The 24,098-nt window shown below is 51.6% G+C and overlaps 3 protein-coding genes across 8 annotated transcripts; all 3 read left to right on the forward strand.

Annotated features, from left to right (window-relative positions):
* The first annotated feature begins 71 nt into the window (after positions 1 to 71).
* Positions 72 to 4,733, forward strand: LOC147041458 (gamma-aminobutyric acid receptor subunit rho-3-like). 2 transcript variants are annotated; one of them, XM_085938612.1, is made up of 10 exons: positions 72 to 220; positions 456 to 568; positions 2,389 to 2,456; positions 2,535 to 2,758; positions 2,910 to 2,992; positions 3,066 to 3,203; positions 3,392 to 3,544; positions 3,632 to 3,693; positions 3,770 to 3,901; positions 4,059 to 4,733. In XM_085938612.1, exons 1-10 carry the CDS (start codon positions 72 to 74, stop codon positions 4,359 to 4,361), a joined length of 1,425 nt encoding a protein of 474 aa, XP_085794738.1. In that variant the 3' UTR covers positions 4,362 to 4,733. The 2 variants fall into 2 exon arrangements, with proteins under 2 accessions (XP_085794738.1, XP_085794739.1); XM_085938613.1 differs by having other exon boundaries at positions 75 to 220; positions 3,632 to 3,702; positions 3,740 to 3,901.
* A 455-nt stretch (positions 4,734 to 5,188) lies between these two features.
* On the forward strand, positions 5,189 to 9,571 carry LOC147041459 (uncharacterized). 2 transcript variants are annotated; one of them, XM_085939139.1, is made up of 11 exons: positions 5,189 to 5,321; positions 6,003 to 6,463; positions 6,598 to 6,723; positions 6,795 to 6,874; positions 6,952 to 7,065; positions 7,285 to 7,491; positions 7,564 to 7,637; positions 7,709 to 7,840; positions 7,938 to 8,037; positions 8,959 to 8,996; positions 9,221 to 9,571. In XM_085939139.1, exons 4-11 carry the CDS (start codon positions 6,812 to 6,814, stop codon positions 9,396 to 9,398), a joined length of 906 nt encoding a protein of 301 aa, XP_085795265.1. In that variant the 5' UTR covers positions 5,189 to 5,321; positions 6,003 to 6,463; positions 6,598 to 6,723; positions 6,795 to 6,811; the 3' UTR covers positions 9,399 to 9,571. The 2 variants fall into 2 exon arrangements, with proteins under 2 accessions (XP_085795265.1, XP_085795266.1); XM_085939140.1 differs by lacking the exons at positions 8,959 to 8,996; positions 9,221 to 9,571 and adding an exon at positions 8,140 to 8,908.
* Positions 9,572 to 9,747: 176 nt separating this feature from the next.
* dip2ca (DIP2 acetate--CoA ligase C (putative) a) lies at positions 9,748 to 24,086 on the forward strand. Of its 4 annotated transcripts, none has more exons than XM_085939137.1 (36): positions 9,748 to 10,152; positions 13,652 to 13,723; positions 14,136 to 14,240; positions 14,315 to 14,440; positions 14,524 to 14,793; positions 14,854 to 14,976; positions 15,076 to 15,222; positions 15,430 to 15,549; positions 15,664 to 15,861; positions 15,926 to 16,017; positions 16,172 to 16,282; positions 16,407 to 16,530; positions 16,599 to 16,708; positions 16,768 to 16,870; positions 17,066 to 17,130; positions 17,273 to 17,366; positions 17,453 to 17,572; positions 17,826 to 18,080; positions 18,162 to 18,298; positions 18,365 to 18,573; positions 18,656 to 18,770; positions 18,837 to 19,038; positions 19,137 to 19,237; positions 19,316 to 19,396; positions 19,480 to 19,603; positions 19,676 to 19,909; positions 20,104 to 20,213; positions 20,319 to 20,449; positions 20,886 to 21,054; positions 21,126 to 21,296; positions 21,402 to 21,463; positions 21,537 to 21,594; positions 21,973 to 22,047; positions 22,136 to 22,310; positions 22,404 to 22,527; positions 22,607 to 24,086. In XM_085939137.1, exons 1-36 carry the CDS (start codon positions 10,074 to 10,076, stop codon positions 22,857 to 22,859), a joined length of 4,845 nt encoding a protein of 1,614 aa, XP_085795263.1. In that variant the 5' UTR covers positions 9,748 to 10,073; the 3' UTR covers positions 22,860 to 24,086. The 4 variants fall into 4 exon arrangements, with proteins under 4 accessions (XP_085795263.1, XP_085795261.1, XP_085795262.1 ...); XM_085939134.1 differs by having other exon boundaries at positions 9,987 to 10,152; positions 14,503 to 14,793; XM_085939135.1 differs by having other exon boundaries at positions 14,503 to 14,793; positions 19,137 to 19,396.
* The last annotated feature ends 12 nt before the right edge of the window (positions 24,087 to 24,098 follow it).

The raw sequence follows: 24,098 nt of genomic DNA on the forward strand, positions 1-24,098 counted from the left end.
TCCGCATGAGTGACGCCAGCGTCCACAGTTAGCAGGCCCGACCGGAGCGCGGAAGACGCCGAGGGAGGAAGATGAAGGTGGTCGGGCTGACCTGGCTGACCTGTCTGACCTGTCTGACCGTGGCCAGCTTGGTCGCCACGGTGACCGGCGGACGCAACTCCGGCCGCAGGAGACACAAGGAGGTGTTCCTCGGGGAAAACAGCAAGTTCAAATTTGGAGGGTGAGGGGGTTATGTTGAAAGTCACTTCTGAGCGTCGCTACGCTAATCAATGCAGTTTCATTTTATAGGTGGAGATCAATCAACGTCTCACAGTTTTGTTTGTTGCGTGATCATTTTTGACTTTGTAATCAGACATAATCCGTCTGACATGCCATTTGGTGTTCTTCGGGACCACGGGCCCTTTCCAGGGATTGAATTCTTCTTCATCATGTGTTTGCTTGTGTTCTCCGATTAGACGTATCGACTACAAATTGAAGCGGCAGGACAGCACCAAAACCCTGCTGATCAAAACTGAACAGCTGCTCAGGATCGAGGAGCACGACTTTGCCATGAGACCTGGATTTGGAGGTGACACACACACACGCGCGCACACACACACGTCTTTCCTGAATGGCAAAGATGACAATCGGTTCCGATGTTGCCGATGTCGATGACAGCGAGGATGCTGCTCGTGATGGGACAGCTACAAAGATGCGATTGTGATAAAGGGCACTGGGGTGCGTCACCAATCCCAAATCACTCAACAAATGACCCACATATTACAAACACGTGTGTGCATGCACTGGCTCCAACAGGATTGTGTCGTTGCGTGCGTGTTATAGTAATATAACGATTGTGTGAGTTGGGGGCGGCCCCCAGGGAGGCGGGGGGGGGTTTGAGTGCAATAATCTGGATTATATTCAGGGTCTAGAGCAGATGGAAACAAAGCACGGCAACATACACAATGATGCCGACCGACTTCTGCGTTTGAAAATACACGTGAAGGCGAGAAAAAGAAAGACAAGTCTTTGAAAACAAACAAACAAACAAACAAAGAAAAACAGACAAATAAACAAACAAACAAACAAAGACGCTCCCAAAAACACTGAATATTCTCAGAATTGAAACGTGTGTTCCACCTCGGAGTGCAGGACCTGTCATTTACTCAAACAGCACACACGCACACACACATACACAACGTGCATTCAGGTTTGAATGTGTTACAGTTTGTGTGTGTGTGTGCAGGTGTGTGTGTTATGCATGTGCATGTGCATGCATGCCACAGCAAACAAATGAGCCCTCCCTCCACCAGCGCTCTGTCCCGGGGACACTCACCAAATCACACACGCCTTGAAAAAACAAATCACTGTCACTCCAGGTGATTGATGTCATGTCAAAGTTGAACTATGTTGAGGGGCCTCGCACGCACACACATGCACAAAAGTGTGTGTTGTTTGTCCTAGTTTTTTTGCATTGTGTGTGTGTGTGTGTGTTTTGAACCAGTATGGATTGTATAGGAGAAAAAGGAAAATGGCGTCTAATTGCCCTTATGATTATCTCCACTTTCTGTCCTGTCCTCTCATTTGCACTCAAATTCCATTCGGATGCTTTTCTACGGCGTTTCTTCATCCACCTCGAGTCTTGGTTTGCGTGACTGAGTTGACCCAGAGGTCGCAGCCGGCGGCTGTCGAGTTATCGTGATGAGAGCACATCCATCACCTGGCTATACATCGTCGTCTTCATTATTGTCATTCCCGTCCGTTGTCAAGTCACAGGTTAGCGTTGTGCGCGCCGTTTGACTAATGGACATGTTTGTGACATTCTCCTCTGTGTCACATGAATCTCAAAGTCACTCAGGATATTATCGCTTGACAGGACACTTGTGATGCGGGTTCGCCAAAACTTGCCTTTCAATAATTCTGTGAACGTTTGACTCGCAACACTGAACAAATCGCTCGAGTTGAGGCCTCGGGAGAGGTGAATTTCAAAGAAGGACCTCTCGCACCGAGTTTGGGCTGTGATGTGTGTGAGTCACCTGGCCACCTCGCTTTTTCCCAGCAGAGGTTGCCATGGCGATGGCCTCTGCAGGAGCTTTGCCGAGCTTCATTAGATAAAGTGTTTATTGAGCTGCTGTCATGCTGACGCTCAGGTGGAATTAACACACACACACACACACATGACCTGGTGCAGGCCGAGGTCAGTGAGCAAGCAAACGCCAGCGTCTCCTGGACAGCCCAGCCACAGACGCGGTGAAAAAGAGCCTCCTCATCGCTATGTTGTTGTGTCACAATGGGACTCCCCCCCCTGCCACTGCCACCAAAAACATTTTACAGACATTTTCGGCATGACATCGCTCGCCGATGGAACTTTCCGCTATACTGAAGCGATTGAACCTCTTTGACTGGCAGGAGCGGCCATCCCCGTGGGCATCGACGTGCAGGTGGAGAGCATCGACAGCATCTCCGAAGTCAACATGGTGAGCTTTCTCATTATGACCCCCCCCCCCCCCCTCCCCCCTTTGTTGCTATCGTGACGCACGCGGATGTGTCCGCAGGACTTCACCATGACCTTGTACCTGCGCCACTACTGGAAGGATGAGCGTCTGGCCTTCCCGTCGCAAAACAACCGGAGCAGAACGTTCGACTCGCGGCTGGTGAAGAAGATTTGGGTCCCGGACGTCTTCTTTGCGCACTCCAAGCGCTCCTTCATTCACGACACCACCATGGAGAACATCATGCTGCGCGTCTACCCCGACGGGAACATCCTCTACAGCGTCAGGTCAGCCTCGAACCTGGCACCCAAAATGAAAAGAAAAGACCTGGCACTTTCTGAATCACAAGCTGCTACCAGGTTGCCATGGCACCAGAAAGGTCAGTCAGGGACAAGACGGATGCCGTCTGGCCGCTGAAGACTATGCCGTTGCTTTCAGGGTCACCGTCACGTCGCTGTGCTCGATGGACTTTAGCAGCTTCCCGCTGGACACGCAGAACTGCTCGCTGGAACTGGAGAGCTGTGAGACGCACACACACGTAAGCGTAGCGTCGCCCAGCGCTGCACAAATCAAATAGTTTGTGTTTCTCCTCAGATGCGTACAACGAGAACGACCTGATGCTCTACTGGAAAAACGGCAACGACTCCCTGAGAACCGACGAGATCGTTTTGTCTCAGTTCTTCATCGAACACTTTCACCCCTCCAGCGGCTTGGCCTTCTACAGCAGCACAGGTCTGGATCTGCGCCCAATCAAGTGGCTCAATTTTTTTGGTCAAACCCAAAGCTCGTCTATGAGCTTGAGAACTGACCAAGATGAAAACAAAAACTGTATGCGCTCTAATTATGGTTCTAGAAAGGTAAAAACTATAATTAGCGTGCAAATGGGGTCGAGAAGGTCACACCGTCTGTGTGTGTGTCAGGTTGGTACAACCGGCTGTTCATCAACTTCATCCTGCGGCGGCACATCTTCTTCTTCATGCTGCAGACGTACTTCCCCACCATGCTGATGGTGGTCCTGTCCTGGGTGTCCTTCTGGATCGACCGCCGGGCCGTACCGGCCCGCGTCTCTCTGGGTGCGCACGCACGACGAAGGCCTCTTTTTGCTAATTGGGTGTATTTTGAAGCACACGTGGATTTTGACCTTCCCATGTCCTCCGCAGGCATGACCACCGTGCTCACCATGTCCACCATCATCACAGGCGTGTCCTCTTCCATGCCTCAGGTACCGCCTGCGTTCACCAAGTACTCATGCTAGCGACTTAAATGAGACGCTTTGGCTTGGCTTCCTCAACTTGCAGGTGTCGTACGTGAAGGCAGTAGACATCTACCTGTGGACCAGCTTCCTGTTTGTCTTCCTGTCTGTGATCGAGTATGCCGCCGTGAACTACTGCACCACGTTGGAGGAGATGAGAAAGATGAGACGGGGGAAGGTGAGCAAACAGGAAACAGCTCCCTCCGGTGGCAGAATGCCAAAGCGACACATCTCAACTCTTCTGTATTATACAAAGAAGAAGCGACCTTTTGACCCGACACCGCTGCCCCCATTTAAAAAAATGCAGATAATTAACACTTTCTGTGTCCTCCCAGCTTCCATCCACCTTCAACGCCAGCCAGGCCATGGCCTTCGACGGCTGCTTCCACGACGACGAGTTGGAGCTGACGCCGTTCCCCCGCCCGGCGCAAAGCCCGGTCCCCGAGTCCCCGGCCGCCGCCTCGACGCAGCTGGACCCGCGGCCCTCGGCAGGGACGCGTTTGCGCCGGCAGCGGTCGGTGCGGGACAACGTGGACCTCCTGGTGAGCAACAGCTACATGATCGACTCGTACTCCCGTCTGGCCTTCCCGCTCTCCTACCTCCTCTTCAACACCATCTACTGGAGCCTCTACTCCTGAGACAGGTGCATGGCTTGTATGCGCTTAGGCCAGACCCATTCATCTGATGGACCATTTTATCGGCTAATATTAGCCATTTTCTTAATATTTACAATCGACCTGAATTTTGCTGCGTAAACGCAATATATTCTTCCTTTATTATGAAACAGAATGATTGTTTGAGGTCATCGCTTCATGGCAATGAAAGTGATGTTTTGCTTAGATCTATGGCCCAAGTCTGAAGCTAAATTCATCAGTTGATGCTTTTTGACATGTTTTGTACTTCAAACATTTCTCTCTGTTGTAAACTTAAGCAAATACTGAAGGGCAAACTCTTGTAAAACAGTCATATGTTCTGACTAATTCATATCTTTGTTGTAAAAATGAATGGAGAAAGGATAAAGTTACATTTTATATAAGTTATTGTCTTCATGTGCTTGTCTTTTTAATGTATTGTTTATTTAAAAAAATAAAATAAAAACACAACGCCTGATCTGTTGTTGAGTCCATTTGAGTCTTTTTGGTTTGGATCAGTACGTACCGTTGAAGAAGTCAGAATTCTGACTTTAAAGTGAGAATTCTCATGGATGAATTAGCCTTGTATACAGTGGAAATGGTGGCTATTTTGGTTGCATTACATTAGGGCACAGGGTTTATTCCTATTATTACTGGGTTTCTTGAGGGTGGCAGGGTTATATAAGATAATTTTTTACCCCCCTGTTTTGTCTTTTGTTTAGTTTTGTGTCCCTCTCTTAATATATGCGTGTATTAGGTACATTTTTAGATTGTGAGTTTATGCCCTGACCCAGTCTCTGAAACAGTAGGTGGCGGTAATGCCCCGTTAGGTGGCCAATCGCTGAACAATCCAAAAAGAAGAAGTGGTCCGAACGACGCAACGAATGAGCGCGCCAAATCAGTAATTGGAGAAGGCAACCGTGGTGAGTTTCTGCCTTGACCAACTTTAACTGAAATACTTCATCGGTAAGTTATTTTACCTCACAGAAATGATAACCTTGTATTTAGTTGAAGTTAAAATTTGAGTTTACAGTGGTGCACGTTTCGCAAACTCCACCATTTTGTGAATTCGCGAGTGAGCTAACTCGTGCCTCTCTCAAACTAGCTACCTTAGTGTGCCTACTGACGCACTTTCATCAGTAGTCACACTCGACACAAACACAAGAGGCAGAAAATTTGGCATTTTCAAGGTGGCAATATCGACATGTATTTCAAATTCATTAAGGTTAAAGGCAAAAACGTGTATGTATTTTGTGTGTGTGTGTTTAATTGTAATTCTTTACCCGGTAACGAGTTACTTTTATTCATTAATGCAATTAATGACTCCGTTACATTTTTGAACAAGTAGTGAGTTCAAGTAGTCCGCCCTGGAAGGTTGTGGGTTCAAATCCCGGCCGGGTCATACCAAAGACTATAAAAATGGGACTCATTGCCTCCCTGCTTGCCACACAGCATTAAAGGTTGGAATTGGTGGGTTAGATCACCAAATGATTCCCGAGCAGGGCACCGCCACTGCTCCTCTCTCCCCCAGGGGATGGATCAAAATCACATAGCGATGGGTTAAATGCAGAAGACAAATTTCACCACACCCAGATGTGTGTGTGACGATGATCATTGGGACTTTAACTTTGGGACTTCTTGGGTCAGGAGGTACCTGGCGAGGACGCAGAGGGCAGCATGTGGCAGATGGTGTCAAAGATGGCGGGAGAGGACGCTGACGCCTCGGCGAGCCCTCCAGATCACGGGACCAGGATCGAGCTCATCGGAGAGGTTGGCGGCCAGGCATTGGACCGGGGAGAGCCGCCAAGTCAGGATGAGTCACTGCCCGGCGTCATTGCGCTGGGAGCGTCCCCGGAAAATACCGTCATGCCTCTGGTGGCGGGCGAGTGGGCCTGGCGCGCTCAGGCTCTAATCTTGCGTACATCACTTTTGGGCTTTTGTCAGCACGCTGTCCCGCTACAACATCACGTTTTCGCGCTGCTTTCCGTAGCCTGCAAAGCCGCACACCCTCAACCATGAAGCCGAAGTGTGGACAGGATCCAACTACAAGTTTTCGCGGGATCCGCAGCCTTGGTTACGCCATTCCGGCGAGCATACGGACCCCCAAAGTGAGTCAAGATCACAATTTGTGCTGTTTGAGTTTGCCATCCATCTTCTATGTATAGCAAGTGTGCACAGGAATGACTCATACGTGTTAACACACACTTAGCACTTTAAAGATCAATTTGTCCTTTTGCTTCAGGTGGCGCTGAGATATGCACTTCCAAAGAGCACAGATTGCGTGTGGAGCCAGCCAACATGAGCGCGGCTGAGGATGAAGGACGACTCTAGGCAGCAGAGGACCACGTCCTGCCAAAACCAGACACGGGTAACTGAACGCGCCTGGGTGTTGATGAGGCAACCTCGCCCTCGATGTCGTCCCATCTCTTTCCTCCTCAGAACTGCCGCAGGTCCAGATGTCGCCCAACCACAGCCAATATGTTGTCATCCTGCGAGAAATCCCTACCAGCACCTACCGCCAGGAAAAACCAGCGGCCGCCTCCTCTTCATCCTCACCCTCGTCTAATCCTCCGCCTAAAAGTAGTATTTTGTCCCACAGGAGGTAGAAGCGCTCTTCAGCAACCAGGAGCTGCCCAGGTTCCTGAGCTGCGAGATTGTGAACTCCACCCACTGGTTCTTCACCTTTTCCTCAAAGGACAGCGCCTACCAGGTGATTGACATTTGTCATTTCCCGACGACTTTGTTGTCATCTGAAATTAGGTAATGTAGTGCAGTGTATTTTTTTTCTTTTTCTTCCTCTTTTGAAATGCCCATCAAGTGTGTTCAGACAAAAGTTGTTCCCTTTAAGCTCAAAGAGCACAGCGAAAATGAAAATCAAGGTACAGATGGTTCCAATAAAACAGAATGAATGAATGGAGCGTGTCCTCAGGCCTACAAGTACCTGCGAGAGGAGGTTAGGTTTTTCAAGGGAAACCCCATCAAAGTGAGGATGAAACCCAAATCGACGAACTTCCTGTCCTACAACTTCAACCCTGCCTGGCCCAACATCCCAGCCCAACACCAGCCGCCTTATTTGCCGCACCAGCCGCTACACAACTTCACCTGGTGCCATTCGGGGTACTGGCACTGTGGTGAGGTGAGTCCCCTTGGTGAGGTTTCCTTCTCGTTCTTGTCAAGCCACAAAGAGCTTTTCTGCTTTTGTCTGCAGATCCTTGTGTCCGGTAGCCAGCACTGCTTTCCACAAGCCTCTTGGTTCCAACCTTGCTTCAATTGCAGACAAAGGTGGACTACATAAGAGTGAGACAATGGCCACACACTGGATGTTGTCGTTGATGTTTGCTGTCAAGCGACAGGTGCGCCAGAACGTCAAGTCACGCCGACGAAATGACCGCTTTCTATGTGCCGGCTCGGGATTGGTTCCACAGGCCTCAGCAAATCAATGGCCTCAAATGGCAATGTGGGGTGCCACATTCACTGGGACGAAGGTAACAAAGCCCAAGCAACATAAAGTGGTGCCCCAACTTAGCTTTTTTGCGTCTCCAAGTAACGAGCTCCAAAATGGGATCCGTGTTGTCGTTGCAGCGAGTGTGACGACACTGCCCCGACCTTCAAGTCTACAGGCAATAATCAGAAAAAGAGAGAGGACCTGTGGGCTGATCTCCTCAGAACTGGACCCCAGCCTGTGAGTTGGATTGCACTCTCTGGCTTTGTGGGTTAGGGTTAGTGGGGGCGGCGGGGCTTAGGTGTTACCGGCCGGTTCTTACGCAGACTTGTGATTGAGCAGGCCTCGCAGGATCTGAGCTACCTCGCCATCTGCCAGAAATGTTCCGCTGGAAGAGAAGTAGAAAGCACTTGAGGCGCACCTGGTGGATTCACTGATGTCACTTCCAAATGTTTCACAGCATTTACGTTTTCTAGTTTGTGTTTCCTGCTCTCTCGTGTGGTTCTTTTGTACGAGATTCACTCACACGCGCATTGTCGGTGATATTTTATTTGAAGTTTAGGTCACAAGGCTTATTTAATTTCTGCATGGCTTATTTTCTTCCTGCACTTTTCCAGGGTGGGGAATTTTTGTGTAGTTTTCTAACTTCATGGGTGTGACTATTTTGGTTTTCAATTGTTTTTAATTATTCCTGAAATGGGATTCATTCTAGAGTCAACACTTGATTTTTTGGGGTTTTCTATCAAACTTCATCATTTATTATTTTAGGAGCAGTGACATCTTTTATTTTTAATTTTCCAAAGTAGCATTTAATGAACAGCTAATACTTTCTGATGTATACAAAAAAGCATTTATCAGACTTTTTTTGTCTGTCAGAAAATATATTAGCAATATATTTGAAAGGTTATTATTTTGTTATTTGGGCAGTGTTCACACTAGAATGTGCCAGTTTAAAAATCAAGATGGAAGTGATACTTTACACTCACAGCACAAACAATTGTCAGTAGAAGTTAAGCAGTTCAGAGAAGCAAACTTAAAAATAAAAAATTTTTTGACTGTTGAGTGCCAATTGTTCAAGAGTTTACACGTGAATCAGGAATTTTATCTGTCTGTACAGTTTGTAAACTGTACTGTGTATTGTGTTTTTGTGGGTCAAAACAGGACGGCTGCAGTGTGACTTTGTCTCCACTAGGTGGCAGGTGAGTTCTATCACGCGTGGTGAGGGCGATAATATTTGTGTAAACAACCATCTGGCATGAGAAACATCAGGAATACTATATACATTAAGGGCTTGAAAAATATGCATTCTTACGTAACAAGCCTCTTAGAAGGCTGTCTCAATGACCCAAAGTAACAAAAAACGATGTTTACGGACGGAATGTTTCCTGCCATTGTGAAATTGGCCCAAGCATCTTTCCTACAGCGTGCCGGCCTTCAAAGTGTTATCCCAGTGGCGACTCCAACTTTGGTTCCTCTGCAAAAGCAGACCATCTGTTTGCTCGGGCGAGTGGAAAACAAGCAAGCGCCCAAGAATGACAGCATCGTCGGACGCTAACGATCCCCTGATACATCGCCAAAAACCTGACGGAGAAAGCGAGTAAGTGTTGCTCTTCAGAAGTCAATTGTCAGCTCACTTTAAGCGAGCTCTTTTAAATGTCTGAGCATTTCATCACCAAGCCACTAAATCGCACTTTGAATGAAGCAGTGTTGTGCATGACGTTGCCAATCGAATGTCCCACGAGCACTGCTGTCAATAACTGAAAAAAAAAGTATTAAAATATCTTGTATTCTTGGTTTTGTTTGTGGTACCTAGAGCGCAATTTTATTTAGGTTGTACTCTGTAAAAAGTTCTTCAATCATTGATGGTCGGTCCGCCAAAATCTACGTCACTGTTGACGAGGCGTGGTTGCCCGCAGCGCCCCCTGCCGATGACGAGCGTAGCCGCATCCCCTCCTCCTGTGCCTCCTCGTCGTCGTCACGTGACCCTATTGGCAAGCAAAGCGGCAGCAAAGCTCGGCGAGCCTCCTCGTCCTCATCCTCCCCATCCCCACAGCGAGGAGCACGACCGGCCCAGCCCAGCCACTCCGCCGCGAGGAACTTGAGCCATTCGAGGTCGGCGGACGCCATGGCGGATCCCCGCTAAGAGGCGAGACTTTGGATACCCCCTTCTTTGTTCCTCTCGCGTCCGTCGCGCGCGCCTTTCGCCGAGGAAGAAGGGACGAAGACGCGCAAGGCAGGAGCAGGCTGAAGGTGTTTTCGCCGCGATACGAGGCGGAATGGCGGACCGAGAGGCGTCGCCGATACCGTTGGAGATCCGAGCCCGCCTGGCCGAGCTGGAGTTGGAGCTGTCAGAGGGTAAGATCCACACCCCACCACCACCACCCCCTAACACATCAACCCCACCCTCATCCAAAGCCCCGCTGTTCCCTTATCTCATCGCCATCCGCACCGACACTAACGGAATTTAATTGTTAGCACCCCCCCTCCCTACTCCTATTCCTCCTGCCCCTCCTCCACCGCCCGCCCGCCCGCTCCTCCCATCCAGATGTTTGTTAGCCAGGAACCGTCCCGGCCAGCTCTGTGCAACCGGCCCACAGCGAACCTTAGCCGGGAGCGAACGACAACGAGCCTCGGCCCGCTTTGGCTCTTTGTCTGGCCCCCGGGAGTGAGGAGAACATATCCCATACCCGCACCCCTCCTCCCGGTTTGACCTTGAGATGTTGACACCGCCAAGCGAGGCTACCTGTGCCCATGCGTGTGCGCGTTTGTGCGGGAGCGCGCGTCGAAGGCATTGCGATGCAGCAGAACGGCGCCGCTTTTTGGGCCTTCTGGCTTTCGACATTGGAAACTGGCGAGGCCTGCTCTGAGGAGGAGGATGCTTGGGAAGATTGTTCAAGCACCAAATCCGTCCCCTTACTCCTCCTTTTCCCGCCACGCACATACCGCGGAGCTCAGTCACAGCTGTTCGAACACAGCAAGCATCTCATATTGGAACATTTGGGCCTTATATAATGGAAGCCACATCTTTTATTCATTCGGGCTTGCACGGCCTAGAAACGCTGGAGACGATCTGGCGCACAATTCCAGTGTGCACATGCCAAGTGTGTGCGTGCCCGTGTGTGTTCAAATCACCCAGCTTGCGTCCCAGTTAAATCCAGTTTGCATTCTGGTTCAGCTCGGGATGTTTTCATCACATTTCTTTGCGGCTGCCCGAGTCAGTGGAGTGGTGCGATCTTGAAAATCACTTGAGTCCAGCACAAGTTTGCTTGAATTGGCGCTAGTTAGACTTGCATTTGAAGCCGGTGAGGTTGTCCTCTTGTCCTGACGCTGGAATCTTGTTGCTGCAGCAAATTTCTATCATCTCAAACATCCTAAAAAGTTCTTCCTATCGTCACTTCAGTGACTGAATGAAGAGATGTTTCGGAACCGCGTCGTGTCCCTTTTGTTGCGTTTTAATTGTGCTGAGCGCATGGAGAACTTCCCGTTTGCTTTGGCGTTCTCATTGCTGATGAAGGACGGGAGCTTCTCGTCTCTGTAGTAGGACAGCTCACCTGTTGATCTCGGAGCTGCTCGGCCCATTTGGAAACTCTAAATTCCAAAACGCGCTTCTTGCTAAGTCTTCTTTTCTGGTCCACATGCACTGTGATGATTTGGGAGATCTTGCCGGAAGATATCCAACGCATCCTCAAGTAAACAACACTGGGGGCCGAAGCATGTTTATTATTTTTCTCAAAGATACTTTGGGAGCTTGTTTAGTCAAAAGTAGTGCTTTGTTGCTACTTGGTGGCATTTACCCCATTACCCCAAGAGTCTGCCGAGTGTGTCGAGTCACTTTCCAAACAAGTTGCTGCAGCTGTGTGTGTTTTTTTGTTGTGATGGAGAGAGACTTCACATGTCGCTGTCCTTCTCGAAATGTTTGCCTGAATAATCCACGAAGTGCTCGCCGTCGATCGATGAACGTGAGAGAACGCAAAAAAAAAAACCTTGGAGGTTTCTGGAGGACTATTTTTTTGTCAGCCAGTGATGATTCTTCAGGTCTTTGGCAGTTGTGGACAATTTAGAAATGTGAAAAAAAAACTAATTTAATGTTTGGGGAGAAGGCGTCATCGAGACTCAAAGCCAGAACCTCGGAAGTGTCGGACACACGCGCCAACCGCTTGTCATCATCTCGACATCATGCGGCGACTTAATGCAGCATCTCGATGCTCGCATCATGCACACCCGTGGCGCACGCAGGACATATTTTATTTTCATCCCCTCAAGTCGCATGTTGCTATTTTTACACTTCTTGACGTCTTGACCCGCTGAATCACCAGCGAGTCCGACTTTGTTTTTCTGCTGATGCTCGTATAGCTTCTCGTGCGCGTGCGTGTGTGTGCTAATCGGCTAGCGGCCACTCTGCAGACCACACGAGTCCCTCCATGTGAGTGTGACAGCCCAAGGTCCCTGTGCATGACGCACTCTCATGTGTGTGCGTGTGTGTGTATCGTTACCATGGAGCCTGTGTGTGTGAGAGATGTGATGAGGTAAAAGGAGATCAAATAGAACAGGATGGTAATGCTTTCAAGCCTAGCAGGAAACAAAGAGAAACAAGATGGAGGATGAAGGTGATGAAGATGCATCATCCATCCTGGATTCATTTTTTTTCTCTGAACGCGCGAGAGGTGTGAAAAGCCACAGTTTGCCGACCGGCTCAGGGTGTACACCACCTGGGCCGCACTCCAACTAACTTGCGTCCCTAACGAGGACAAACAATATCGAAATTGGATGGATGATTCATCTTGTGCACAAGAGAGAGAAAAAACTCCAGTGCCATCGATCTCCCCTGAGCTGCCTGCCAGACCGCAATGAGGGAGCGGCGAGGTGCTTTGCACACAGGTTTGATGAGCCTCCTTCTCACATCTCCACATCCAAGATGGCCGACTGGGCTGGGGCCTTCACAGGGAAAAGTGTTGCTAGGCAACTCCCTCCCTGTTCCACTGCGCTGTTGGTGGAGGATGGCTTCTCCCTGTGGACCCGAACCCGCTCGCTCATTGCGTATATGTGTGTGTTTGTGTGTGAGAGAGAGAGAAAAAGAAGGAAGCTATTGAAGCAGATCAGAGGCACGCACGTCGCCGATGTTGATGGCTGCCACTGGCTGCGTTTTCAAGTCTGATCTCGGCTCTCCTTTCATTGACACAATGCGCACTCACACGGGGTGATGGCCAGCGTCTGATTGCTTCTCTTGCCTCCTCTCTGATTGCTTCATTATCTCCTCCTGAGCCTCCTCATCCTTCTCATCCTTGTTTTCCTTTTGCGAATCTTCCTCTGCAATCTCTTCCTCTTTTTATTTTCTCTTCTCCGCCATCCTCTTATTCCTCTACTTCTCGTCTTGCTCCACCTCCTCTTTGTCCTCCAACCCCTTCACCACTTCCTGTTCTAGCCCTCCTTTTTCTCATGGCCATGATCCTTTTTCTCCTGCTACCAATCATTGCTTTGCTTCCGCATCCTCCTCCCTTTCCTCCTTCCTACTCCTCTGCTTATCTCTCCCCTTTCGTCGTGACGAGCAGGCAGCGCCTCCGACGTTTTGCGTTGCTGCAGAGTCGACGGATCGATAATTAGTCAAGCGGTGCGTTTAATGGAGTACAAGCCAAGGAATTATCCGTATTAGTGCTGCTAGTTGCACTCGGGGGCCGGCTGAGTGGCGGCAACACGTTGCCGCGGCAACTTGCGGCAAGGCCTTCCGATTGTTTGGACTTGGTCCTGAGACGTTGAGCAAAGTCTGAGAAACCATCCACACGCATTCTTTTAATTTCTCACCTTTGACCCCGGCGTCCGTCACTGACTGGTCGAGACGCTCTGTGTGTGTTTGCAGGCGACATCACTCAGAAGGGTTATGAGAAGAAGAGGTCCAAGCTGATCAGAGCGTTTGTTCCACATGCTGGAGGTAATTTAGCCACCTCGGAACCCGCTCACACAGCTAAAAATACAAAAAAGGCAAGTTGGCCCGATCGATTTGCAATCCTGACAAAATTGGCCGTTTATCGGCCGTAGGCCAACGCTTCCTGGAGCTCAGCTTGGGCCTGCTCTCCCACACTCGTAGGTTGCGATGCAAAGCCAATCAATCACTTGCAATCATTGATTGAGCACTTATTTCTTTGGGTGTTTTATCAATCACTTATATCATTTGATCAATCCAGAAAAATGACATTTTTCTGCCAAATCATCTTCATGTTTTCCTTTTGTGTCGTGCTCTACGGCTGTTGTCAAACTTGATGTGTGCGTCTACGCATGTGTGTGAAATGATGTGTTTGTGCGGCTGAACGTGCGTGTGCGTATTTGCGTGCCGCTCTCCGCAGGCATGGAAGGTCCGATGTCTCACCGGGTTCCTCTGGGCCCCCCCTCCGCCGCCCGCTTCCACCGCCGACGAACATCGGGCACCAGGGACGAACGTTACCGCTCAGGTCAAGACGCTCGCCCGCTCGTGGACAGAAAGCGTCGGCGCAATCAACGTCCCCTGACTTTATTTCTGTCACAGACGTGCACACGGAGGCGGTGCAGGCCATGCTGGCGCGCCACGTGGAGAGGAAAGTGGCGGTGCCCATGCCGTCCAAGCGGCGATCGCTGGTGGTGCAGACATCCATGGACGCGTACACGCCGCCAGGTGAGCGCATGCCGCACGGCGCCACCGCGCTCGCGCCGCGACAGGTGCCTGACCCTCACTAGGCCTGTCGCCCCTGTGCTCAGACTCCTCGTCGGGCTCAGAGGAGGAGGCGGGCCCCTGTGACGACATCTCTAGCGTGGAGCACTGGATGGGCCGGCCCTCGCACTTGGGCCCCGCCCACCCGGGTTCCACCTCCTCCTCGTCCTCGTCTACGCAGAGCGGCGGCAGCGGCAACGCCGGGCGGCTGGCTGACTCGCTAGCGCACGCGCACATCTCGCATCTGGCCCACCTGGGCCACACGCACATGGGCCCGGCGCACCTGCAGCAGGGCCATCTGGCGTCCTCGCACCACGGTAAGACGGCGACGGCGTGACGGCGATGTGCTTTACGAACTGTTGCGTTAACCCGCGCAGGCATTGGCCACCTGTCTCTGAAGAGGAAAGGAGCGCTGAGTGTGGCTGAGAATGGAGGCTCTTTGCGGCGCTCTTGCGAGTTTGGTTCTGACATGCTGTGGCCACCGCCGCTGGAGTCCGATGGTACGCGCTAACGTGCTCCACCGCCCCATCGAACCTCGCGCCTTCGCAAAACTGCCATTGAAGTCAAATGAAAGATTCTTACGTGTCATTCCCGTCCAGAAAACCACTCTGGACCGCCAGACGTGACGGGCTACTCGTCAGACTCGCCTCACTCCCACACGGAGCGCCATCCCATGTCCAACATGGGCACCATTGCCCGCAACACGCAGAAGTACGGCAACGCCGAGCGGATGGAAACCGGCGACGGTAAGAGTCATTCAAACTGAAAAGTCCGTCTTGTAGCTTTTCTACTTTCCACTAGCTTTGGGGGTCACAAGTGCACTCGCATCTCAGATTTTTTTTGGGCTTGTTATTTAAGACAAACAAGCGCTCGGATCCTTGCGGTGGCAGTTTGTCGTGAGGCCAGTATTGTGACACGGCGACTCTCATCACGTTTTGGTTTTTGCTTGCCAGGCGTTCCAGTCAGCAGTCGCGTGTCGGCCAAGATCCAGCAGCTTGTCAACACGCTCAAGCAACCTCGCCGGCCGCCGCTACGAGAGTTCTTCGTCGATGACTTTGACGAACTTCTGGAAGGTTAGAAGTCACGAATCTCTAATAGATAATGGACAGTGTGAGCGCAATCACACTGATCATAGTTGAGGTTTGAGGAGAAATAAAAGTAGTGGCGATCTCTCTCGTGGCGTGCAGTCCAGCAGCCGGACCCCAATCAGCCTCGTCCCGAGGGGGCGGAGATGATGCCGGCGCGAGGCGACGCTTTGGGCGTGGTCACCAACTGGCCGCCTTCGCTGGAGGCCGCCCTCCAGCGCTGGGGCACCATCTCCCCGAAAGCCCCCTGCCTCACCAGCCTGGACACGGCGGGAAAACCACTTTACGTCCTCACCTACGGTAGGTTGGCTGGCGCACCAGCTTGGTCACACGTCCATGTTCATGTGTGTGTGTGTGTGTGTAGGGAAGCTGTGGTCTCGCAGCATCAAGCTGGCCTACAACATCCTCCACAAGCTGGGCAGCAAGCAGGAGCCTATGGTGCGGCCCGGAGACAGGGTGAGGGGCGCGTCTCATTTCTCTGGTTACATCCGAGTCATTTGGAACAAATGTTATATTTCGCAAATGTGTATCACACATCAATCAGGAAGGCCAGATGTAGCGCTAAGGTTCTCCGCAATTTTCCATTTTTTTCTCACCTTCTCACCCGTAGGTGGCGCTGGTGTTCCCCAACAACGATCCGGTGGCCTTCGTGGTGGCCTTCTATGGTTGCCTGCTGGCCGAAGTAGTCCCGGTTCCTATCGAGGTGCCCCTCAGTCGCAAGGTACGCCTTTCTGGAACGCAATAATGCTAATCTTGGTCTTTACCCAGCTCTGCACAAAAATGCCGCAAAAAAAAACGATATACTTTTTTTGTACGCCGACCTTAAGTGAGGTTCCTCTGCATAGGATGCGGGAAGTCAACAGATTGGATTTCTGTTGGGAAGCTGCGGCGTCACAGTGGCGCTGACCAGTGACGCCTGCCATAAGGGGCTCCCCAAGAGCGCCACGGGGGAGATCCCACAGTTCAAAGGTAAGCCGGGCGAGATGATCGCCTCACTGGAATTTCTTTATGTACTTTGGCTTTGCGTGCGTGCGCAGGTTGGCCCAAACTGTTGTGGTTTGTCACCGAGTCCAAGCACCTGTCCAAGCCGCCCAGAGACTGGTTCCCTCACATCAAGGACGCAAACAACGACACGGCTTACATCGAGGTGAGTGGCAGCTAATGAAGATCCTGCCCGAAAGGTTTTCACGCTGAGCCTCTCTTCAGTATAAAACGTGCAAAGACGGCAGCGTGCTGGGCGTGACGGTGACCAGGATCGCTCTGCTCACACATTGCCAGGCTCTCACTCAGTCCTGCTGTTTCACTGAAGGTAAGACACCTGCAACAACACTCCAAAAGTTGGACACAAAGTTTACAAGAAACACAAATGAAGTTTTCGTGTGAAAGCAAAATCTGGTCACCGACGTTATGTGAGCTGTGTGCATGCAGCGCCCCCTGTTGGCTTGACAGAAACCCTCTGAACATACCTCTCTATCTCTCTTTCTCTCTCTCTCTCTTCCGGCAGCCGAGACCATCGTCAACGTTCTGGACTTCAAGAAGGACGTGGGTTTGTGGCACGGCATCCTAACGGTAAGAACCATTTGAGCGTCAAACAGCTAAAATATGGAATGTTTAATCTTTTTATTTTATGAGTATGTTTTACGAGTCAGTCGGGGCACCAGTAAATCAAAATTACGGCTCCTGTCGGCTGCTAATGTCTTTGTGTGTGTAGAGCGTGATGAACATGATGCACGTGATCAGCGTGCCATACTCGCTCATGAAGGTCAACCCGCTATCGTGGATCCAGAAAGTGTGCCAGTACAAAGGTGAGCTTTGAAACATGCAGCCCGCTCGGAGCACCAACTTCACCTGTCCGTCAAATACGTTAACGTGCGTGTATGTCCGCATGTAGCCAAAGTGGCCTGTGTGAAGTCCAGAGACATGCACTGGGCTCTGGTGGCCCATAAAGACCAGAAGGACATCAACCTGAGCTCCCTGCGAATGCTCCTGGTGGCAGATGGATCCAACCCTTGTAAGAGCCCGTCTTGAAAAAATAAAGCCTGCTATTGGGACTATGGCAAAATGAGATGGAGAGCTGCCTGAATAGATGTTCTGCTCCAGCTTTTATCTCATTCAAATGTAATAAATGAGCACGATTTAGTCTTCATTTTAATTCCAGCCTCTTCTGAAGCTTAATTGAGTCTGCAACGTCGGTGGCCTGCTTCCGTCTTTGCTTTGTTAGAAGATCAAAGTTTAGGAATGATCGTTTCTCTTCTTGCCGTCAGGGTCCATCTCCTCGTGCGATGCCTTCCTCAACGTCTTTCAGACCAAAGGCCTGCGAGCCGAGGTGATCTGCCCGTGCGCCAGCTCGCCCGAGGCTCTGACGGTGGCCATCAGGAGGCCCGTGGAGGACAGCAGTCAACCGCCGGGCCGCGGCGTGCTGTCCATGCAGGGGCTCAGCTACGGGGTAGTCCGCGTGGACACGGAGGAGCGCCTGTCTGTCCTCACCGTGCAGGATGTGGGCACCGTGACGCCAGGAGGTGCCTTCATCCACAAAGTCCAATTTCTACTTCCAAATCCTCATCAAGTGACAAGTTGTGATGCGCGTGTCGCTCGTCCAGGGTTGGTGTGTGTGGTGAAGCCCGAGGGCGTCCCTCAGCTCTGTCAGACGGACGAGATCGGCGAGATGTGCGTGTGCGCCGTGGCCACCGGTACTTCTTACTACGGCCTCACCGGAATGACCAAGAACACCTTCGAGGTAGCGTCTCGTCTTTGAGCCTCAGGAAGGAGCAGCCAATCGCTGACGTGCAGCGTTTGTCCGTAGGTGTACCCGGTGAGCGGTAGCGGCGGGCTGGTCAGCGAGTACGCCTTCGTGCGGACCGGCCTGCTGGGTTTTATCGGGCCCGGCGGCCTGGTCTTCATCACAGGCAAGATGGACGGCCTCATCATGGTGAGCGGGCGCCGGCACAACGCCGACGATATCGTGGCCACGGCCCTGGCGGTGGAGCCCATGAAGTTCGTCTACAGGGGAAGGTGAGCGGCCCGAGTCGCACCAAAAAGAGACCCGATTGGCCGGCACCGGGGAAGCTTCACGCCACGGAACCATGACTTGCAGGATAGCCGTGTTCTCTGTGACCGTCCTGCGGGACGAGAGGATCGTGGTGGTGGCCGAGCAGCGACCCGACTCCACCGAGGAGGACAGCTTTCAGTGGATGAGTCGCGTCCTGCAGGTAGCGTGCGACGGTGCGCCCACATGTCTCGTCACGCTTCTCACCCCTCTGCTCCTCCCCTGCCAGGCCATCGACAGCATCCACGGCACGGGCGTGTTCTGCTTGGCTCTGGTTCCGGCCAACACGCTGCCCAAAACTCCACTGGGCGGGATCCATCTGTCTGAGATCAAGCAGCTCTACTTGGAGGGGGGGCTGCACCCCTGCAACGTCCTCATGTGCCCCCACACTTGTGTCACCAACCTGCCCAAACCTCGACAGAAGCAGCCAGGTGGGAGCCCACTTTTGTTGTCATTTTGATTTTTTCGTTAGTTTTTGTTAACCCTCACAACCTCGGTGTTAAGTGATGTCTAATTGCGTGCGTTGTAGAGATCGGCCCCGCCTCCGTGATGGTGGGCAATCTGGTGTCGGGCAAGCGTATCGCTCAGGCCAGCGGCCGAGATCTAGGACAGACGGATGACAACGACCAGGTGAGACCAATCATCACAAAACATTTTTTTTTTCTCTTTCCTCTCCTCAACATGCTCATCTCACTTCCCCGTACGCAGTTCCTGTTCCTCTCAGAGGTTCTGCAGTGGCGAGCTCAAACCACACCGGACCACGTTCTCTACACTCTGCTCAGCTCTCGGGTAAGGACTCCAGTCCGGGAGGCACCTCAGAGATGACAAGTCGAAAAGTCATCAAATGTTGCGCTTCCCTCCGCCTCCTACAGGGGGCGGTGTCTAGCTCCCTTACCTGCCTGCAGCTCCATAAGCGGGCGGAGCGAGTGGCGGCCCTGCTGATGGAGCGAGGCGGCCTGCAGGAAGGAGACCACGTGGCTCTGGTCTACCCCCCAGGTAGGAGCGGGTCCGCTGATCCACTTTGGAATCCTGACCTGTCGGTAACCCCGCGTGCACCCTTCCCCGCAGGCATCGACCTGATCGCGGCCTTCTACGGCTCGCTGTACGCAGGCTGCGTGCCCATCACGGTGCGACCGCCCCACCCGCAGAACATCTCCACCACGCTGCCCACCGTCAAGATGATCGTGGAGGTCAGCCACTCGGCTTGCGTGATGACCACGGCCGTCATCTGTAAGCTGCTCCGCTCCAAAGAGGCCACGGCCACCGTGGACATTAGGAACTGGCCGCCTGTTCTTGACACTGGTAAGCACCACATTCTTTTTCACTTGATACTTAGACAATAGATGATCTGTACTTTCTACCCGTGGCGGCTTTTTCAAGCTCCGGTCCAAGTATGACAACCCACTGTAAAAAAAAATATATATATATATTCTGCAAAGTGGATTTGGTAACAAAGGAGCGCCGCACACAGTGCTCACATTGTGTTTGTGCTGCAGATGACCTGCCAAAGAAGAAGCCTCCGCTATTGTATAAACCCAGCAACCCCGACGGTTTGGCCTATTTGGACTTCAGCGTGTCCACCACCGGCATGCTGGCGGGTGTTCAGGTCAGCTCGGGACCCCGACCTACGCCGCCCTTCTCCATTGTTTGCTTCGTGGTGGCTTGAAACATTCCCATCCGCTATGCCCCCCCCCCCCCTTTCCCCTCTCAGATGTCCCACAATGCCGTTGGAGCGTTTTGCCGGTCGGTGAAGCTGCAGTGCGAGTTGTACCCGTCAAGAGAGGTGGCTATCTGCCTCGACCCATATTGCGGCCTCGGCTTCGTCCTCTGGTGTCTCTGCAGGTTGGCTCTATCTTTCATTTTTGAAAATGGTCTTAGAGTTGAAAGCTTTAGCGCCCCCCTCTTGCTCTGGCATGCACCTGACACTACTTTTGTCCAAATGAGGCTCCTCAGTTGACTTCAACTTGAGTTTTGTTTCAATGAGGCTCTTCACCTCAATTTAACATCAAAGTGTCCCTTGAGGACAAAAAGTTGTCCAGCCGTGGTCTGGAGAGTTGTGACCTCCGTGTCAGGTGTGCTTTTCTTTGAAATCTAATCTTGGTCTGCCGCAGACACACTTAAATCAATCCGCATATTCCTCGTGCCAAGATGCTCTTGGCGCCTAATGAGGAGGACATGCTAATTATTGTAAAATACGAGCCCTAGGCTAAGCACATCTCTCCGCTTGTAGATCTGATTTATGTTTCTTTTTATGTTCCATTTCAATGTGTGTGCGCAGCGTCTACTCAGGCCACCAGTCCATCCTGATCCCCCCGGTGGAGCTGGAGTCCAACCCGGCGCTGTGGCTGCTGGCCGTCAGCCAGCTCCGGGTGCGAGACACTTTCTGCTCCTACAGCGTCATGGAGCTCTGCACCAAAGGTCTCGGCCTGCAGACCGAAACACTCAAGGTGGGTTCTTGTCTCGAACGCGCCGGGGCGAGTGAGGCTGACGCGGCTGACGGCGGTCTTGTGTCCTGCAGGCACGCGGTCTAGACCTGTCCCGGGTGCGGGCCTGCGTGGTGGTGGCCGAGGAGAGGCCCAGGATGTCCCTCACGCTCTCCTTCTCCAAACTCTTCAAAGATCTCGGCCTGCACCCGCGTTCAGTCAGCACGGCCTTTGGCTGCAGGGTCAACTTGGCCATCTGCTTGCAGGTAAACGTGACACGCTAGCCCAAAAGCTGCTCTTTAAGGGATTTGTGTCTTTTGGGTTCATTTGAATCAATGGGCAAACATTGACTGTGGTCTACAAAATGGCAGGGCACATCTGGACCGGACCCCACCACCGTCTACGTGGACATGAGGGCGCTGCGTCACGACAGGTGGGACCAAGCGTCTCCTCTCGGTTCTGAAGAGCCCTGTCGCCATCAACGTGCGTGTGTGTGCGTTTTTCAGGGTGCGTCTGGTGGAGAGAGGATCTCCTCACAGTCTGCCTCTCATGGAGTCCGGAAAGGTGAGCGCGTACACACAAACGCTGTTCTGTCGAGAGGGGGGGAAAAAAAAAAAAAGAAGACATTTGGAAGGAGACATTTGAGATTTTTACCGCGAAATCGATGGCATCCATTTTCTCAGCAGGATGTGGAGTTAAATGTCAAAAGACTATTTGCAGCTCGGACTGCCGCTTGTCCTCCCACGTTAGAGTGACTCAAGTCCGTCTGTGATCAACAAGCTCCTCGCCCGTTCGGCGGGAGACGCAGCGAGATTCTTAGAAAAAGCACAGGGAGGCAATTGGGGCTCGTTTTACTGCACATTTGAGTGTACGGAATCAACGAGCGGCGGCGCGGTGATGGTAACCATGGCAACCGCCTTTGTCTCTCACCGTGTGTTTCAGATCCTGCCTGGAGTTCGCATCATCATCGCCAACCCTGAGACTAAAGGCCCTCTGGGGGACTCGCACCTGGGCGAGGTGCTGACATCAGAGCTGTCTCGGGGGGCGGGGGGTGTCGGCCCCCCCGCTGGCGGTGCTGACCGCTCTTTTCTTCTTATTGCATCAGATTTGGGTGCACAGCGCTCACAACGGCAGCGGCTACTACAGCGGCTACGGCGAGGAGGTCCTGCAGTCGGACCACTTCAACTCCAGGTTGAGTTTCGGCGACACGCAGACAGTTTGGGCTCGGACCGGCTACCTGGGTTTCCTCCGCCGCACCGAGCTAACCGACGCCAACGGAGGTTAGCCGTCGCCGCCTCCTTTTAGCCAAATCATTTCTTTGCCTGTTTTCAAACAAACTCCCAAAAGACGTGTCCGCTGTGTCTTTGTGGCAGAGAGGCACGACGCTCTGTTTGTGGTGGGCGCCTTGGAGGAGGCCATGGAGCTGCGGGGCATGCGCTACCACCCCATCGATATCGAGACGTCGGTCATCCGCGCGCACAAGAGCATCATGGAGTGGTACGTTGCCGCCTCCCACTCGGCTGTTGCGCAACCTCGCAGCTCAGCTTAGCTAACGACCGGGACGCTTGTTCCCCAGCGCCGTGTTCCCATGGACCAATCTGCTAGTGGTGGTGGTGGAGCTGGAGGGCTCGGAGCAGGAGGCGCTGGACCTGGTTCCCATGGTGACCAAGGCGGTTCTGGAGGAGCACTACCTGATTGTGGGCGTTGTGGTGGTGACCGACATCGGCGTCATCCCCATCAACTCGCGCGGCGAGAAGCAGCGCATGCACCTGCGTGACGGATTCTTGCAGGACCAACTGGATCCCATCTACGTGGCCTACAACATGTAGTGCTTGCACGCATGCGCGCGTGTCTGTTTCACGCGTTGGCCACTCGTCGCTTTCCATCCTTTTTCGACGAGCGACCGCGCCACGGACATCATGCGCCTGACATCCGCCAGGGAAGTTTTTTAGGGGAGCAAAGGGAAACCCCATGAGGAGCTTCTTGTAAAAAATATAAATATTGTACATGAACATAATCTATATGGAGAGGAACCGAAAAGACCAGGAGGTGTCTAGTAGCCCCAATATGCAGCCCTCCCCCCCCACCCCTGCAGAACCACGTGTGTGCGTGTGAGAGTGAAAGAGAAACAGGGACATTTGGTGTTTCTTCAGTGGAAATTTGAAGTGATTTCAGCAAACTCTTTGAAAAGTCAACTTGCGCATATTTGCTAATTGCTCTGTCAGCCAAAGTCATCCGAGATAGGCACGTGACACTCAACCGGAATTGGCGCTCTAGAAAGTTGACAGATAGATGGATTTATTTTGCATTCATGATTTAAAAAAAACAAAAACAAAACATTTGAACTGTCCGGCTGCATCACATCTCAAAAATGCGTAATGCATCATAATGTGCTCACATTTGGTTGAATGATAACATTTTTACGGCAAATGTTTTGCCCAACTTTCATTTGTTAAATACACCTTCAAGACAAAAAATCGTGAGTAACGTCGTGCGGTTGCGTGTTTTGCTACAAAACACTTTGCTATGTCTTATATGTGCACTAACTCAGATGTTTTATTCAAAGTCTAGGACGGATGCAGAAAATTAAAGATGAATATTTATTACAAATAAAAACTTGAATATTGTCAGTCCATCCCAAAAAAGGTGGAGGTGTTGGCTAGCTTTGCGCTGTTAGCGTAGTTAGCGGAGTATGCCGCGGACTGTGATGCAGATTATGTAGAATATTTTCAAGATGTGTCTTCATGAAGTCTTTTATTTCACCACTAACAGGAAGGCGGAGAGGAAAAAAAAAACTCTTTATGCATATCAGCTAGTTTAGCAAAGCTAGCAATTTAGCGGCCGCGCGACCAAGGACGTCCCATCAGGTGTGTGTGTGGTATTTGTGCGTGGATGGCTGCTTGCGTGTGTATTGTATGTAAATAGTGTCGATTTTGTACGGTACAAATGTGTGTGACTTGTTTTGTACACATGACTTCAAAAGATGAAATGACACTTTTATAAGAGTCTTCTATTGGCTCACGTTACACTATACAAGTGCAATAAAGTGCTTTGATTGGCTATAGAGA

The sequence above is a fragment of the Syngnathus leptorhynchus genome, chromosome 19 (genome assembly GCF_054491065.1).
Source record: "Syngnathus leptorhynchus isolate UIUO chromosome 19, UIUO_Slep, whole genome shotgun sequence".
Taxonomy (NCBI): Eukaryota; Metazoa; Chordata; class Actinopteri; order Syngnathiformes; family Syngnathidae; genus Syngnathus; species Syngnathus leptorhynchus.

What these genes read in the sequence shown, in the direction of transcription:
- LOC147041458 (XM_085938612.1), top strand. Translation starts at nt 72, where the DNA reads ATGAAGGTGGTCGGGCTGACCTGGCTGACCTGTCTGACCTGTCTGACC. An exon ending in GCATCTCCGAAGTCAACATG is followed by an intron (nt 2,457 to 2,534) that starts GTGAGCTTTCTC and finishes ATGTGTCCGCAG; the next exon opens with GACTTCACCATGACCTTGTA. An exon ending in AACATCCTCTACAGCGTCAG is followed by an intron (nt 2,759 to 2,909) that starts GTCAGCCTCGAA and finishes CGTTGCTTTCAG; the next exon opens with GGTCACCGTCACGTCGCTGT.
- LOC147041459 (XM_085939139.1), top strand. Translation starts at nt 6,812, where the DNA reads ATGTCGCCCAACCACAGCCAATATGTTGTCATCCTGCGAGAAATCCCT. An exon ending in TCCCTACCAGCACCTACCGC is followed by an intron (nt 6,875 to 6,951) that starts CAGGAAAAACCA and finishes TATTTTGTCCCA; the next exon opens with CAGGAGGTAGAAGCGCTCTT. An exon ending in TCAGAACTGGACCCCAGCCT is followed by an intron (nt 8,038 to 8,958) that starts GTGAGTTGGATT and finishes GGGTCAAAACAG; the next exon opens with GACGGCTGCAGTGTGACTTT.
- dip2ca (XM_085939135.1), top strand. Translation starts at nt 10,074, where the DNA reads ATGGCGGACCGAGAGGCGTCGCCGATACCGTTGGAGATCCGAGCCCGC. An exon ending in GCGGATGGAAACCGGCGACG is followed by an intron (nt 15,223 to 15,429) that starts GTAAGAGTCATT and finishes TTTGCTTGCCAG; the next exon opens with GCGTTCCAGTCAGCAGTCGC. An exon ending in GGGACTCGCACCTGGGCGAG is followed by an intron (nt 22,048 to 22,135) that starts GTGCTGACATCA and finishes TTATTGCATCAG; the next exon opens with ATTTGGGTGCACAGCGCTCA.